Source organism: Alexandromys fortis, unplaced genomic scaffold, assembly GCF_014885135.2.
Source record: "Alexandromys fortis isolate MF-2015 unplaced genomic scaffold, M_Fortis_MF-2015_v1.1 scaffold_4, whole genome shotgun sequence".
NCBI classification, from domain to species: domain Eukaryota; kingdom Metazoa; phylum Chordata; class Mammalia; order Rodentia; family Cricetidae; genus Alexandromys; species Alexandromys fortis.
In genome coordinates this window covers 17,385,959-17,402,460 of record NW_026067944.1, presented here as the reverse complement: position 1 = coordinate 17,402,460, position 16,502 = coordinate 17,385,959, and the positions used below count along the sequence as shown (strand labels likewise).

General features: G+C 36.3%; 1 protein-coding gene and 1 long non-coding RNA gene across 3 annotated transcripts in view; one reads left to right on the top strand and one right to left on the bottom strand.

Annotated features, from left to right (window-relative positions):
- Nucleotides 1–16,502, top strand: part of LOC126505781 (uncharacterized) — a 347,236-nt gene that overhangs the window by 86,472 nt on the left and 244,262 nt on the right. The window lies entirely within an intron of this gene.
- Nucleotides 8,904–16,502, bottom strand: part of Epha3 (EPH receptor A3) — a 291,595-nt gene continuing 283,996 nt past the window's right edge. For both annotated transcript variants that reach the window (XM_050149030.1, XM_050149032.1), the window contains exons 16-17: nt 15,143–15,298; nt 8,904–9,151 (exon numbers count right to left, since the gene is read on the bottom strand). In XM_050149030.1, the coding sequence (XP_050004987.1) occupies nt 9,046–9,151; nt 15,143–15,298 (262 nt within the window). In that variant the 3' untranslated portion in view covers nt 8,904–9,045. The remainder of the gene's footprint in view (nt 9,152–15,142; nt 15,299–16,502) is intronic.

Below are 16,502 nucleotides of genomic sequence, written 5' to 3'. Positions count from 1 at the left end.
ATATAAAAATGTCATTACCTGAGTATTATGTACAGTTTGTGATAATTGAATGACATTAGATATAATATATATTGTGGACATGTAGGAAATAAGAGAAAAGTAATATTTTGTTCAAGGAGGATCTCATGTGTCAATAATCCAATGTATTCTGTATGCTAGAAATCAAAGCACAGGTATAGGTCCTTATCAGCCCATGGATGCTTTATGTGCTCTGTCAGGTGTTTGTCATATTTTAAATGTATGAATAATTCTCATAAATTTATATTAGGGTTCTCATGAAAAATACCAGGAACTCACATTAGATTAATTGTGTCTTGCACATGAGTTGTATTTGGAGGAAGTAAATGTGTCTTTTATGTGTCACCACAGTCATTACGTGCTTCATGTGATTATATATAGGTTTATATAAACTTGCAGGCTCCTCAGGCGTTTGAGTTTGTGAGTCTCCCGAGGAAGAACTACAAACTTAAACTTGACAGGGTATGCTAGACTGGTTGCTTATTGGAAAATATGTTGGAGATGTCAGGACTGGAGTAGGGGAATGTTTAGGAGAGTTCTTGGTGACAGGATGGCAACATGCAGAAGAATGAAATTTGACTTGTATCTATCTCCTTGCACAAAACACAAAATGATAAAGAAATCATTGAGACCTGAAACTCTGAACCTTCTAGAGATAGCACAGGCAATACTCTAGAGGATGCAGGAATAGGAGAGGGCTTTCTGAATAGGACTTCATTTCCCCTGAGTTAGAGCCAACTACTGACCAACAAGGAGGCCTAAAGTAAATAGTCTACACACCTAAAGAAACAACTGGGTGAAGAGAAAGCAAACAGAATAGGAAAGAGTAACATCTGACAGAGGAGAAATATCCAGAATATATAAAAAAAATCTCAGAAAACAAAGTCATAAAATTAAATGGCCCATTGCCCGCCCCCCCAAAAAAATGGGCCTGGGAGCTTACCAAAGAGTCCTCAAAAGAATAATAACAATAGCTAAGAAATTACTACTTTGAGGTTTCTTCCTACCTAAGTCAGAATGTCAAAGATCAACAAAATAATCCAAAACAAATGCTAGAGAAGAAAAAAAAAAAAAAAAAGGAATGGAACCCATCTTTACTGTTGGTGAGATAGCAAACCGGTCCTGCCACTCTGGAAATCTTTAAAGAGCATGCTCAAAAAGTCAAAACTAAAACTACCCTATGTCCCATTATCACTGTTATATACTTGCCCAAAATAGTTGTCAATCTACCCCATAGATGCTTCCTTAGCCACATTCATTTCTCCTTTATTCATGATAGCTAGGAAACTGAATCAACCAAAATATTCCTCAACTTTGAGAAGATAATGAAAATCAGTACATATCGAGTGTATAATACTATGTGACTCTGGAAAAAAATGAAATTATAAAAATTTCAGGTAAACAGATGGAAATAGAAAGGATCATATGGCGAGGTATTCCAGGTCCAGAGAGTCAAACATTATATTCTCTTTTATCGGAAGTTCCTAGTTCCAATTCACCAGATTTTAAGTATTTAACTTAGTGCGACTACAGAAACCAGGAAGCTAAAATGAATAAATGTGAAAGGGGGGGTCTTTAATTATGGAGGGAGAGGGAGATAAATATGGAGGAAGGAAGAGTAAGGGTAAAATAACAATAAGGTTCTCAAACAATGATCAGGCATCATATCATTATCTACCTGCCTTAATTGTGTATAATGTATATAAATCTGTGGATACATATGCACATATAATTTAAATGAGAATTTACCATCTGTGCTAACAATATTCTTCTCAAGAGCCATAGACTATCTAACAAGAACCACAACACCAGACAGAAAAAGTCATTTTGTGAGTTCTTTGTCAGGATTGTCGGAGAGACTACCAAAACATTATAATATATTCCTATTGTCCTTGTTTGCACTGGAGACAGATGCTGGATGCTAGACTGTATTTTACCCAGTAAGCCACAGCCACATGGCAATACAGAGATGAATAGAAATGGGTTAACCAAAGATATAAGAGTTAGCTAGTGCTAAGTGCTTAAGCAGTATTTTAAATAATATAGTTTCTGATTAGTTATTTCGTGTCTGAGCAGCTAGGAACAAATAAGCGGCCTCCTACAATACATACAGACACATGGATACACACAAACATACATACTCACTTATGTAAATATCTAACAAATTTTTTAAAAGGCCATGAATTTTAAAGCTAAAGGGGTATTTAGGAGTAGAGGAAAGAAGTTCAAGAAATTAAAATTATATAATCATACTATAATTTCAAAGGGTGATATATATGTTTAAAAGAATCAGATAGAGCCAGTAAGACTTACTATTACATATTTTATGGAAATGCCTGGGAAACATTGACTCTGAGGTTAGAAAAACCCCAGTGTTTTCATATTAAAATACAGATTCTATGCCTTGTGTATTGAGATGTTTTAGTGGTAAGAGAGGAGAGGTTTTCAAAGACATTGAGTCATACATATATGTTTTGTGTTATCACAGGCTGTGGGATATTAACTTAGGCCTCTTTGAATGTCATTTCTTTCTTCCTTCATGTAAAGACACTGCATTCCCTCTTCTGCCTCCCAGTACCTGTACTAGACTCCAAACTATGGGACTTTGACACTGAGTTTCCTAGTCTCCAGGGCTGAGAGAAATGAATGCTACTGGTTATCAACTTCCCAGTCAGTGGTATTTTGATATAGCAGAACAAACAAACTAGCACACCTATGAAGGAAAACAATAGAGGAAGAAAACCTGGGCAGGAAGGAGCTCAGGGTACAGGGTGTGTTCAAGAATGTCTCATGATGGGGGTACCCACGGAAACAGCTTACCTGAGCTAATGTGAGCTCCCTGACTCCAGTCTGACAGCATGGGACTAGCATAGGTCAAAGTAGGCCCTTTGATGTGGGAGTGTCATATCAATCTGTTGATTTCATTGGTTAAGCATTAAAGAAACTGCTTGGCTGGCCCTGATAGGTTAAAACATAGGTGGGAGGAGTAAACAGAAGAGAATGCTGGGAGGAAGAGGAAGTGAGGTCAGAAGCAATGCAGCTCCTCTCAGAGCCAGACGCCTCAGACAGAGAGGCATGCTTCGCTCTCCGGGGCAGATGCACCCAATGAAGCTCCTTGGACCCATGATGGACATAGGCTAGAATCTTCCCAGTAAGCGCACCTGGGGATGCTTACACAGATGATTAGAAATGGGCTAAATTAATATGTGAGAATTAGCCTAGAAGAGGCTAGATAGAAGTGGGCCAAGCGGTGCTTAAATGAATACAGTTTGTGTGTTGTTATTTCGGGGCATAAGCTAGCAGGCGGCCGTGGTGCTGGGGACGCAGCCCCGCCGCACTTATTTCAACAGCCCTTGAATGTGGGTGACAATTATATGGCTAGGACAGTTTCTGGGGCCATTGGCAGTGGGGCCAGGATATATCCCTACTGGTTGAACTGGCTTTTTGGTGCTCATTCTTTTTGGAGTGATACCTTCCTTAGCCTAGATATAGCAGGGAGCATCTTGATCCTGCCTCAAAGTGATAAGCTAGAATTTTTTTGACTACCCATGGGAAGCCTTACCCTCTCTGAAGAGTGAAGACTGAGGGAGTGAGAGGAGGTAAGGGATTGGGAATTGAGATTAGTATGTAAAAAAGAGAGTCTCAATCGAGACTATGGCAGCATGCACTGGGCCAGCTCATAGCCAGATAGTTTGCCAGACCTGAGATGGAGAAAGGAAACCTCCCATGCCCAGTCAAAAAGCTATCTTCAATTAACAACTGCTTATAGAGGAAAAATTAGTATTCTTCAACAGAATCTTGTTGTGCATTTAAACTACACTTATGGGAAGGCCCTATGGCCATATGTCCAGCAGTAGATAGTCAACACAAATAAATTTAATTGTTTTTTAAAGATTTTTTGTTTCATGTTGCTTTGTGCATCTTTTTAAACTGAATTCATCTTTTGCTTGTATACTATAATTTCCGATTTTGCATTGTATGAGGTTTGTGCATGTGTGTGTGTTAGTGTGTGTACATGCATGCATGTGTGAACATGCACATGCATGTGCACATGGACACATAAGCATACACTTCTGTTACTTTTTTTTTCTTTTTAGTTTTTCTATTTTATTTGTTCCTTTTGTTTTGCCTCTTTCTTTCTTTCTTCCTTCCTTCCTTCCTTCCTTCCTTCCTTCCTTCCTTCCTTCCTTTCTTTCTTTTTATTGGCTGTCTGTTTTCTTAATAGAGATAAAGATGGCATGGAATTGAAAGTGTAAAAAGGAGGGGAAGATTTGGGAGGAGTGGAAAGAGTGATCAGAGTATTTTATTAGAATAACTTTATTTTCAATAAATCATAAAATAAAATCTCAGCCCAGATGACTATAGTAAGACTGAAGATTTCTTGTCAACAACGTTTTACCATATGAGAAAAAATGACCTTCCTGTAGTATTTTTTTTTAATTGAGAAAAGGAAAAAAAAAGTTTCCGCCTCCTCCCAGCCTCCCATTTCCCTCCCCCTCCTCCTACCCTTCTCCCCCCTCCCCCCACTCCTCTCCCCCTCCCTCTCCAGTCCAAAGAGCAGTCAGGGTTCCCTGCCCTGTGGAAAGTCCAAAGTCCTCCCCACTCCATCCTGGTCTAGGAAGGTGAACATCCAAACTGGCTAGGCTCCCACAAAGCCAGAACATGAAGTAGGATCAAAACCCAGTGCCATTGTCCTTGGCTTCTCAGCAGCCCTCATTGTCTGCCATATTCAGAGAGTCCGGTTTTATCCCATGCTTTAGTCCAGCTGGCCTTGGTGAGCTCACAATAGATCAGCCCCACTGTCTCCGTGGGTGGGTGCACCCCTCGTGGTCCTGACTTCCTTGCTCATGTTCTCCCTCCTTCTGCTCCTCATTGGGACCTTAGGAGCTCAGTCCAGTGCTCCAGTGTGGGTCTCTGTCTCTATCTCCACCCATCACCAGATGAAGGTTCTATGGTGATATGCAAGATATGTAGTATTTTTATGCCTTTAATCTTTTCTGGGGATTGACTGAAGTGGAAAAAGGCCTAGTCCATAATACACTCTAGAGTTCTGAAAGAGTAGCATCACACTCCATGATGGTAGGGCTGAATGGAACTAGCATCACAAGGGGTTAGTGTCAAAAATCTGTTTTTGCAAAAAAGCGAACTAGACTCTAGAGAAGGTCACTTGGCATTTTTGAGCTTAACATTTCTTCTCCTCTACACAGAGTAGGTAATGGCTAATCATGAAATTTTAGTATATGATTAATGAACAACTTGTAACTTTTGAGAATAAGTTGTGTAACAATTTGGTAATATTACCTCAATGGTACACGCGCGTCATCCATGAGAAACTGATGAAGGAGGATTAAATGTTTCAGACAATACCAGTCTACATAGCAAGTTCACAGACAAAACACTTTCCTACTATAACATTGATTAAATGCTTACAGAACAAATGAACAGGCTTTTTTGTTCCGCCTACAATTTACTTACCTTATCTGTTACCACTTATTCTCTGCTCCACTCAACATGATGAGATGCTATTTCTCCTTCAAGGCAAAAATCACTTCTAATTTGTTTTGTGTTCTTTTTCTAATTACTTCTGCCGGCACAGGTCTCTTAGTTTAATTTGCTTCTCTTTCGGTTAAAACCTTTTCATTTTCTTGTAAATCACTTTCTTTAAGTGGACTACAATGGAAAGAAATTTACTTTATTTCAAATATTAGGTGTGTCTTAACATGTAGCTTGCAATTCAGTTATTTAGTTTACATTTTTCTTTGACCCTTCTTTACTGTCCTGGCTTATTTTTATGCCAGCCACATTCTTCCTTTTGGACAGGAACCATCCTGAAATATCTAATTTCTCTAGCAAACATGGTTCTGCATAATTTCATCACAACCTCCCAGGACAAATACAGGTCTGAGTATTTGCCAGTTTGAATAATATATTCCTCTACATATTGTGATGCAAAGCAAGGCTTTAGGATCTCTGATTAGATAATTAAGGAACAATGATAATTTCACAGAAACCATAGTATAGTCTTATATTAAAATTAACTAGAATTGTATTTTTCGCTTGTAAAAACATATAGTTCAAATTAACAGGTAGAAATATGGACTAAAGGGAAGAAGACATAATGAGAAACTTATACTTGATCATATGGCTTAAACTTAGTTCTATTTCTGCAAGATATATGGACTAGTGTGAGAACATAAGAATTTTACATTTCTCTTAAAGAGTGTGTGTGTGTGTATGTGTGAAGTAGATACATAATCAAGAGAACCAGTACAAATATATTTACTCTCTACATGAAGATTATAGTTACTTAGGATTTTCCAGGCTTTCTGATAATAAGATTCGGATAATAATGAGTTTCGTTACAATAATGAAGAGGATAAGTAAACCAAAAGCACAGTCTTAATGATGTAGATAATGCTTCATTATCTTACTGTTTAATTAGGATGTGTTTCATATGAAATAAGACATCAAAGACCACTTCTGTATTCCAATCTGTAAAAATATTTTCATTATGTTTATTATAAAAATATAAATGTTCCCACTAGAAATCATTTTACATTAGTAAGAGGCCATCTACATTGTGCAACATAAACTAAATGAACAATGTTTTGAAAATGTAAGTTTAAAGTAAACACATACTGCCAATCATATCATATTTATACATGGCTTGATAGAGACTTAGTACAGCATAGACTGGGTGCGTTGCCAGAAATAAATAAAATCTATAAATCAAGTTTAAGATACAAATCAGATAATATGGTACATAACTTTGCGAGGGAGTGGCAGCCTTATTGTTATGGGAAGGCAATGTAGTTCCTGTACAAAGAGATGGCCATAAGCTTTCTAGTACCTCTACTCCCCAGTTCAGAATCGTACATTGTTATGTTTACATATGTACAGGGAAGGGATTATGCAAAATAATTTCATAAGTGGTCAGAGAATAAAATAAGTGACAAATGAAGAACAATGTAAACCACCTCTACTTCCAAACATAAAAAAGGAAACTCGATCCAAATAAATGCAATAGATTTAATTTTCATCATCTGCTTATTTTGAAATTCATTATTGTTGAGTATTGTTGCAGAATATAGCCTAAGAGAGTGAACACTAATATGACCAAATTGGTATAGAAGTTAGATTTAAATTTTGACCAAATATTCCAACATGTAAATTATGTGAGTAGATTCTGTTCTAGTTGTTTTCAGGAGATACACGCAAAATTTATGATTAATTTCATCAGCTCGTTTCCAAAATGTTCATCCTCTAATAAGTCCAATACAAATTCCAGTAGCATAATTTGACTAGAAGGAACATTGCCAAAACTTGGAATACAATTTCGCATTTGAAAAAACACACCTAACCCCTAGTATACTAAATCTACAAAGAGCAGCATTTGGCAGTTTTCCTCAATGACTTTAAGCTGTAGTTTTTTGATGTCCCATTTGTATATAGACATACTTGGTGCAGCATGTATTATTCTTATGACATGTGCATTTCTTGGACATATGAAATGGTGATATGAGCATGAAAAAACCAGCATCTAAAGTATTGCTTCAGCACATCCTTTCAATATTAATGAACATGCTCATAATTGGCCTTTAGAGAACAGCAAGTCTAAAATCTCCACAATGAGACATCTCTCCATTGGCTGCATTTATGGATTTATTTGCTAGAATAGCTACTATTTCAAAAAGGATATGAACAATAATATGTGTAGAAGTTCAAGACTTCTAATAATGCACCCAAATCACAATAGGTACATTGAAGTGGAAGACTGAAAGATAGTTATACCTGATATTGATGATGAAAATGTGTTATTAATTGACCTGCACCCCAGTGATGCAGATGAGTAGCTTAATTACCATCTCTACAAGGAGCTCTGCAAGTTTAAGCAATGGTACTAAGAGAGTTTTCCAAAGTCAGTGATTCTTTTGGCTTCATGCATTTACCTATAGGTTGCTGTCAATGTAATCATCTAACTTCATTTTGATCTTTCCAGTGTTACAAATCTAAAGAGTTCTTACAAGCTTCCTTCATGAATGGAAGGAGTTGATGTCCTCTAAGCACCAGAGCAGGAGAGGGGTGATATCTGGTTAAAAATCTATTACATACACTAAATTAGGAGCATACAGTTACTGATAAATGGAGGGACAAAAGTGAACGGAATAATTCAACCTGTGATTAGTTTGGCTACTCTATGAACACGGAAGGCGTTTCATTTTGTTGGTACATATAAGTGAATTGCTCAACAGTTCTAGAAAGGAACGCATCATTCTCTGGGTCTAGTTACACATGTTTCTTACTGCTTACAAATTTGAGATAGCATTTGGCACTTGGCTGTAACAAAATCCAAATTAAATCATCAAGGCATAAATACAAACAATAAAAACCATCTAAAAGAAAATAAATATGCACTTCCTCCCCAAATTAAGACATGTTTTAACATGGTATGCTTAAAGAAGAAGGTAACAATTAAAAATGTGTAGTATTTAAAACAACTACATACTTCATCTCTATATGTTTCAAACAGATAAAAGAGACTACTAAAGAGATAAGGTAGCAAATATGGCCAGATAGTTTGAGGTATAAATGCCTCTATTTTGTTTGCTTTTAAAGAAACAAAATACCTGCTACAGATTTCTTCTGTGTATAAAAATATCACAAGTCTTTTATTCTGTGGCCATTCATAACAAAACCTAAGGTCCGTTTTGCTAGTTAACTTAGTTTACTTTTATGATAGTTTATGATCAATGGCTCTACACTAGTTCTTTCATTTGGAGCAGAAGAGTTTTAATTGACCCCATCAATTAACATAAAAAAGCAATTACAAAACAAAATGCACCCACCCACCCACCCATCTATCTGTAAAATGATAGGGGAAAATAAAGAGATTTTCAATTTCATTTTAAGGCATTTGGACTTATAACTGAGTGTCTTATTAGACTTGGAGCTATCACTGGTGTCTCCATCATTTCCGTCATTCTCAGGATGCTGCTGCATCTTCATTTCTCACATCCTTCTTGTACTTTACACTGGAACTGGACCATTCTTAGATTGTGTTTCAAGAGCTTTAATGCTGCTGATGATCTTCTTCTGTGGCCCAACCACAGTAACACCAACCTTTTTCATGTCACTGTAAAACACAGGAGAAAATAGCTGATGACAATTATGGAGTTCTGAAGAATAAAGAAAGGGAACAGTTTTAAGCATTAAATGGACACAATTATAAATCCCTATGCTTGGTACCTTGTTTTCTAATTTTTTAAGCACTAATATGTTGTTATATTTGGACAATTCTATCCCTATTTGTGTAGGAGCACAAATGTAGTGGGTTAAGTATACTTCTTCTCAAATCTTTTGTCACCCAGAACTTCACAATATGTCTTTGTGTAAAATTAGAATTTCTTGGAGATATAATTCAGACAGGGATTGGGGAAATAGAGTACTAGATAATGGTGTTTCTTTATAAGAGTCTAGAAAACATACAGAATGACATGGGAGAAGAAAAAAATATACAAATGGAGGCAGGGATTGAGTTCTACTGTTACTCATTAATCTCATTATTCACTAGAAACTAGAAGAAGTAAGGCTTTATTTAACAATGATTTCTGAGCAAGTTTATGAATGCCTTGATTTCAGACTCTTTTTCTCCATAAGTAGAAAGAGTATATTTGTGGTAGTAGAATGTGGACATTTTTTAATTAGCCCAACTGACACTAGATAATCATACACTCTTTTTGAAATTTTTTTGTTTTCTAGTCTCTTGAATATTTTGACTACTTTGACAGCAGGTAGTTAAAATTCAAGTCAATATTACATGTTTCTTTTTCTCAGGTCTCATGACATCAAAATCTTCTGTTTTTTTTTTCTCTTGAAACACCCTTTGTGCTACCACAAAGCTACAATAGAAGTCTGACTATGCTGAGACCATGTGTTAGCCTGCTGGTCTAGTGTACACTCCTAGCTATGCTAAGGCAGACAGTAAAGCAAAAACCCTGTCAACCTCCAGATGGGAGCTTTTTTTTTTTTAAAAAAAAATCAACTTAATGTTCCAGTCAATACCAGATTTAAAACACCAAGACCTGATCTTCCTTATCAGTTCCTCCCAAAATTCCTCAATCACAACAATGGTCTGCATCTCAAATTCCTCTTGCCTTAGCCTTTATTGTTGTACTGTCATAGTTAAATGGCCAAAGGTAAATCTTTATTAAATGTAAAGTAGTTTAAGCTAAGAATTGTCATTAAAATAAACATGGTAAGAAAAATAATTCCATTTTCAATGAAAAATAGGTAAATGATTTTATTTTATGAATTACTTCTTGTTTAAATAATTCACTCAGATGTCCATGTTTCAGGTCCGCCCTCAAACATTCCCTTTTATTGAGAACTGCCTGATTCTCTCAAGAAATGCAACTTCCTGGTCTTTCTATTTCCTTCCCCATTTTATTAGTATCAGTTATTTCACTTTTCTGATTTATTTTATTTGTTCTCTGTCTTGTCTCACAAGCAGTTGCATTCTATGTGAACAGGGTTTTTTGTGTAATTTGCACACAGACAGCACCTTCAACCCTGAGTGCCATTTAGTGAAGGCATGGATGGAAGGAAACATCCATGCATTTAAATTCATCACTTAGGAGGAAGAGACAGGTGGATCTCTAGGAGTTCAAGCTAACCTGATCTTTAAAGTGAGCTGCAGAATAACCAGAGCAACAAAGAGAGAACATGTCTTGAAGAAGAAGCAGGAGGAGAAAGAAGAGGAGGAACAAAGACCGACGGTCTAAAAAATTCCTTGGGGCATGCTTCATTATTTCTCTGCAGATGCCATCCTCAAGCATATTTCTAAAGAAATCTTTATAAGTGTGTCTTAGAGTCCTAAGTCAGAGATGTAAACCAATAGTGGATCCATATGTGTAAAGGTTCAATGCGGAGGATTACATTTAATTTTGGAGAACAGAAACAAAATATTCCTATCAGTTTTTCCCTGCCTGTTTATTTTTTTCATTTTAAATGGATTGTCTACTCTCTTGACTTCTTTGTCTTCTCTGAACCACCCTGCCATGTCAAGAGTTTGACTAGCAGCTGTTGCAGTCTTGTTAGTATGCCCTTTGTGCAGGGGTTTTTTGGATTATCTCATCCTTCAAATCTCAAGACTAAAGAACAGCTCCAGAACAGAATCAGGGGCTGTTGTGTTATCTCTAAGTCACACATAAAGGGATTGGTGGTAGCACTTAGGAATCAAACGATACATGAGAATGGCCTGTAGATTTTCTAGTTTGGTGTTCATCACCCAAGTTTACTACCCTACTATCTCCACAGTTTTCATCATTCTGCCCATCCCTGTACTCTCCTTTCTTGACAGAACCTCTCTAAATTTATTCTATGCCATAAAATAACATTTTATTAATGTTCATTAAAAGTATTTTTTTGCTTCATATGAAAATTTGGGGACTCAAGTAGCTGTCATTTTAACGAAATACTTAAATTTACTTAAACAATTAAAATTTATTTGAGAGGAAAAAAACTCTTCTGACCTTTTTATAGGGCTTGGTTGACTGATCAAGAAAACAGAAAGAAATTCAATATCCTACCCAGGTGTCTGATTATTCTAGGAGAATTTCTAGGGTTATTTGGTCAAGTGGATCATTTCTGAGTTGAGCCTGAATAGTAGTACAAAGAACATAGGAGTTGAAGCACTGAAATTCAGATGATAAGAACGTGAATCTAAAAGAAATCTAAAATATCTAGTTAATAGTCTTTCAGTATTTGAGATGAAAATGTCATGGCCTGATTATGTCTACCCTGCTCATAAGTGAATTAAAGACAGTGGGCCTGGGTATATATGTTCATGTGTGTGTGTGTGTGTGTGTGTGTGTGAGAGAGAGAGAGAGAGAGAGAGAATATATATATATATATATATATACATATATATTTGTGTGTGTGCATATGTATGTGTGTGAGAGTGTGTGTGTGTGTGTGAATGTGCATGTCTGTGTGTGTACACGTGTCAGTGGGCTTTGCTCCCTAGTTCAGTAAGAATTTTTTTCTTTTCTCATTTTCTTCTTTTTATTTTAATAATACTATTACCAAAGTATGCATAAGGTATAGGATATGGTGACAGAGGGCAGAAACAGTATTAGACAATAAATACTGATCATACCTTGGTCCTAAACTGAGGGGCAAAAAGGCTCTCAGGTAGTAGGGCATGAGACATCTAATATTTCTGTGGTTGAAAGGGAATTCTCTGATAGGCTCATACATTTGAATCCTTGGATTACACTTGGTGGGACAGTTTGAGAAGGATTAGGAGGTATGGCTGAGTTGAGGAAGTTTGTCAATGGGAGTAAGCTGTGAGATATAAAAAGCCCAGGCCAACCCCATTAACTCTCTCTGTCTGTCTCTCTTTTATCTGTCTCTGACTCTGTCTCTGTCTCTCTCCCTCTCTTTCTGAGTGTTTGTCTCCCCAATTTGGTATTATCCATATGGTCTCAGCTACCACACCAGCATCATGCCTTCTGCTATGATCCCTGGCATGATAGTCATGAACTAACCCTCTGAAACTGTAAGAAGCCTCCAATTAAATGATTTCTTTTAAAGTTGTCTAGGTCATGTTGTCTCTTGACAGCAAAAGAACAGCAATCAAGACACCCTCTGGATCTGAAGAACAAGCCTGAAGGAATGGAGACACCCAGAAAAGGCAAGTTTGCTTTCTGAATGCGAATCTACCAATTATCCAAATACAAATAATTATGGAAGGAAATTTTTTTACCAGCCATGTAGTTTATTGTTCGCTACAGGAATGTGGACACAAAGAAATCCCTTATTTTTAGTTAAAAGATACTTTTGGCTCACCTGTTTTGAACAAATAGCTTTCTTACTCCATTCATAGCTTCTAAAGGCTGACTATATTTATGCTACGAACTAGCAGTTAATCTTATGAAGAGTGCTCTGCTTCCTATATTTTTATGTAGTATTTCATTATGCATTATGAAGTATAAACATTTGCATAATTTTACCTTTGAAAATCTGACAACTGGGTGAAAACATTCACTATGTGGTTATTCCTTGTCAGACTTCTATGCTCGAAAGCAGGTGTCTTGTATATCATAACCCTAACTGTTTATGTTACTAAAATAAGTATGTATAAAAATGTTCAAAGGAAAAAAAGTTTAAATGCACGAATATATCCTGTAACTGTGGCTGATCAAAACAACTACCACGGAAACTCAGAGTATTCTTGATTGATTAAGAAATTCACTCAGTAAACATCACCTTCCACTTTAAACAGGACTGTCAGTGTATTTTAGATGAACTAATGCTAAGTTTACTTTCTGAGGATAAGCTATCCTTTCCAATAACAATCAACAATTTCACAAGTTCTGTGATATTAAATGTTTCTGATCAAAACACAATGATATATTATGCAAATTATTTATTGTATATTTATGCATGTATTAATTATACTATGTACTTTTTTATGGAGATCTAACATGTGCCTCCCTACAATGAGTTTGCTGAAGTGATTGTCAGGGTAACGTTCAAAGTCTTTATACATGCAATAACTTTTAAACATCTCAGGTGAAGAGTATAAGACTTAAATGAATCTGAAATTACCAACAGCTACATTCAACAAAGTGAAGATCAAAGAGAGAAAGTCTCTGATGCAGTATTTTGCTCAGCTTGGAAGATATCTGCCCAACACAAACATCTTTTAAGATAGTCTCATATTGTACATTTGGATAGAGGCTTCTAGAATCAAGTGAGTGCTCTCTCAATCTACATCTTTTGAGCAGAATTATTCAAGCATGTGACTTTGGAGATTCTAAATAACAAACGGAATTGAATCATTCCTTGTTTCTTTACTAGAGACTTAGTTAAGAGAGCTGTTCCATACTCAGGTTATGATAGAATAACAAAGATGAAGAACTTTGTGTGTGTGTCTGTATATCTGTGACCATAAAAAAAACCTAATATTGTTTACAAGATGAGAAAAGGATGCTGTCACATAGCCAATTTGAGGTAAATTTGACCTCATTTATAAAGAGAAAAGAACATGACACCTGTATTGTTTTGTTTGTTTTTGTTTTCTTGTTTGTTTAATATACTGAGAGTAAGAGAAAGATATGATCATTTTCCCTTGGATCACTTGGCTGTTTATTACTGTTTTATTTTGGGGAACAGGCTTACAAGTAGATCAGACTTGTCTCAAACCCTTTATGTAGATAAGGATGATCTTCAATTTCTGATCTTCTGTCTAATTTTCAAGTGCTAGTATTACAGATGCGCACCTCTACACCCATGTTCTTTAATTCTGGGGATTAAACCCTGGGACTTATTCGCATTAGTCAATCATTCTACTAGCTTAGCTACATATCAGTCCTTCACTTGATTCTCTATAAAACCATTTTCCTTTAGTCAGGGTTTCTCAAAAAGAACATTCTTCTTAGAGTGACTCCTAAAAGAAAGTGGCACATTTGCTTATTCTTGATCTTTAACCTAGAAAACTATGTTAAAAGTAACAACCTCTATGACCTACCAACTATCATGCTCAAGTACCAATCCTTTAAAGGAAAGAAAAAAGTCCAGTTTACAACTTTTTTTAACTTCACTTTTCTTGCATGGTTTTCTTAGGGAGTAAACATTAATACATGACGACAGAAGGTATTTAGCAGTTGTGGAAACTGCTTTTTGATTTTGACATATTTTTTTCTCTACTAGGTCATTGCTCGGTTTCCTGTAACCACAGATATAAAAGTTTTGTAAAAAAAAAAAAAAAGTAAACACAGGAAGTCACATATACAGGATTACATACTGTACTTAATCATGTTTTGTTTTAAGGGCTTTGAGTTATTTATGTGCCAGCACATCCTACTATATAGAAAGACCCTGTCCTGAAGATTTGTCATAAAAAGGAAGAAAGCTAAGTGTATTTCAACACAGGTATTGTACAACGGACTCCTGGACCTTACTCTGTTTTGACAGTGTGTGCTACGTTCAGATGAAAAGCAGATATTGTAACCCATCAGTCTTAAACAGACATATTGAGTATGTATAATCCATTAATAAAAATATAAATGATCAGGAGGACGTTCACGACCCTCTCCTTTCTCTCCAGTATGCCACTTACTCTGTGGAGATCTTGGCAATGGTGTCACAGGAGCTGTACTCCACCCCAGTGAAGATTTCTTTACAGTGTGCTGTCCGGACGCCATTAAGCCAGTCACCTGTTGTGTGGAAGGTAGTGATGTCAACATTGCTTTGGTCCAGAAGAAGGTTTGATGGCCTGCAAGAAAAGAAAACATCCAAGGAGAGAAATCAGGAGTGATTGGAGTGTCTAAGTGTCAAAATTTGACACCAGCAGCAGCAGGAACTTCCAGACTACATGCAGTGTTCCTGTTTATTTGAGGAATTGATCTGCCATGAAGTCTTCATCTGTTCAAGCTGGCTCCTTGGAAGGAAGATGGTGATTTTCATCTCACCTAATGCTCCCTTCTCTGCCCTTCACAGCTTTTTACACCATCAAAATTTTGCCAGCAAAACATAAACATGCCACACATATCTTTTTGTTTTTGAGCATTTAAATTAATTAACATAATGGTATCATTTAGATACAGTTGTAGCAAACACAACACAGTAAATACCTAACTATCTGCCTTTTCATGGGCTCTGTTTCAATTTGAAACAAATGAAATGTTCTTTGTAGAGATTGTATAGCTTTGGTGGGTGAAGAAGAATTTGAAGTATAAGATACATTTACAGCAATGCACGCATTCAGCACAGATTTTGATAATACTACTAATGCCATTTAAATGTAAAAATTACAAAAAGATTAAAAATGGCAGATAAATAATAATACATGGAATTATTGCTTACTGAAAAACACCAAATGGATATTGTACATGCATATAAACACAACCAAACACACACACACACATGTGTGTGTATGTATATATTTAAAGACATTCAGATATAGAGGTAGATTGTGACTTATATTGACAGCACTCATCAGCATTCATCAGAACACATTTAAGATTGATTTGTGGAGTCACGGTCCTATTCTCACATCCTGGAAGGTTCCAGATTCGCTGAAGCAAAGATCCAAAACTAAAATGAAGGTAACAATGGACACTGTTTCTATTTATTTATTTTATTTTTTTTTTAATTTTAGAGATAGGGTTTCTCTATAGCTTTTGTTTCCTGTCCTGGAACTAGCTCTTGTGGACCAGGCTGTCCTCGAACTCCCAGAGATCCGTCTGCTTCTGCCTCCCAAGTGCTGGGATTAAAGGCTTGCGCCACCACCGCCCAGCCACTGTTTCTATTTCTGAAGAGTAAGAAGAACTAAGCTATGGGTAACCTCTTTTAGGATGGGGATGCTTTTGTTTGCTTGGTTTTTCATTCCTCTGAGCTCTTAGTGACCCCTTTCTTTAAATGTCCTTTGTCTCATAAGAATGGAAGAATTTATTGAATCCTTTATTCTTTTATTTTTT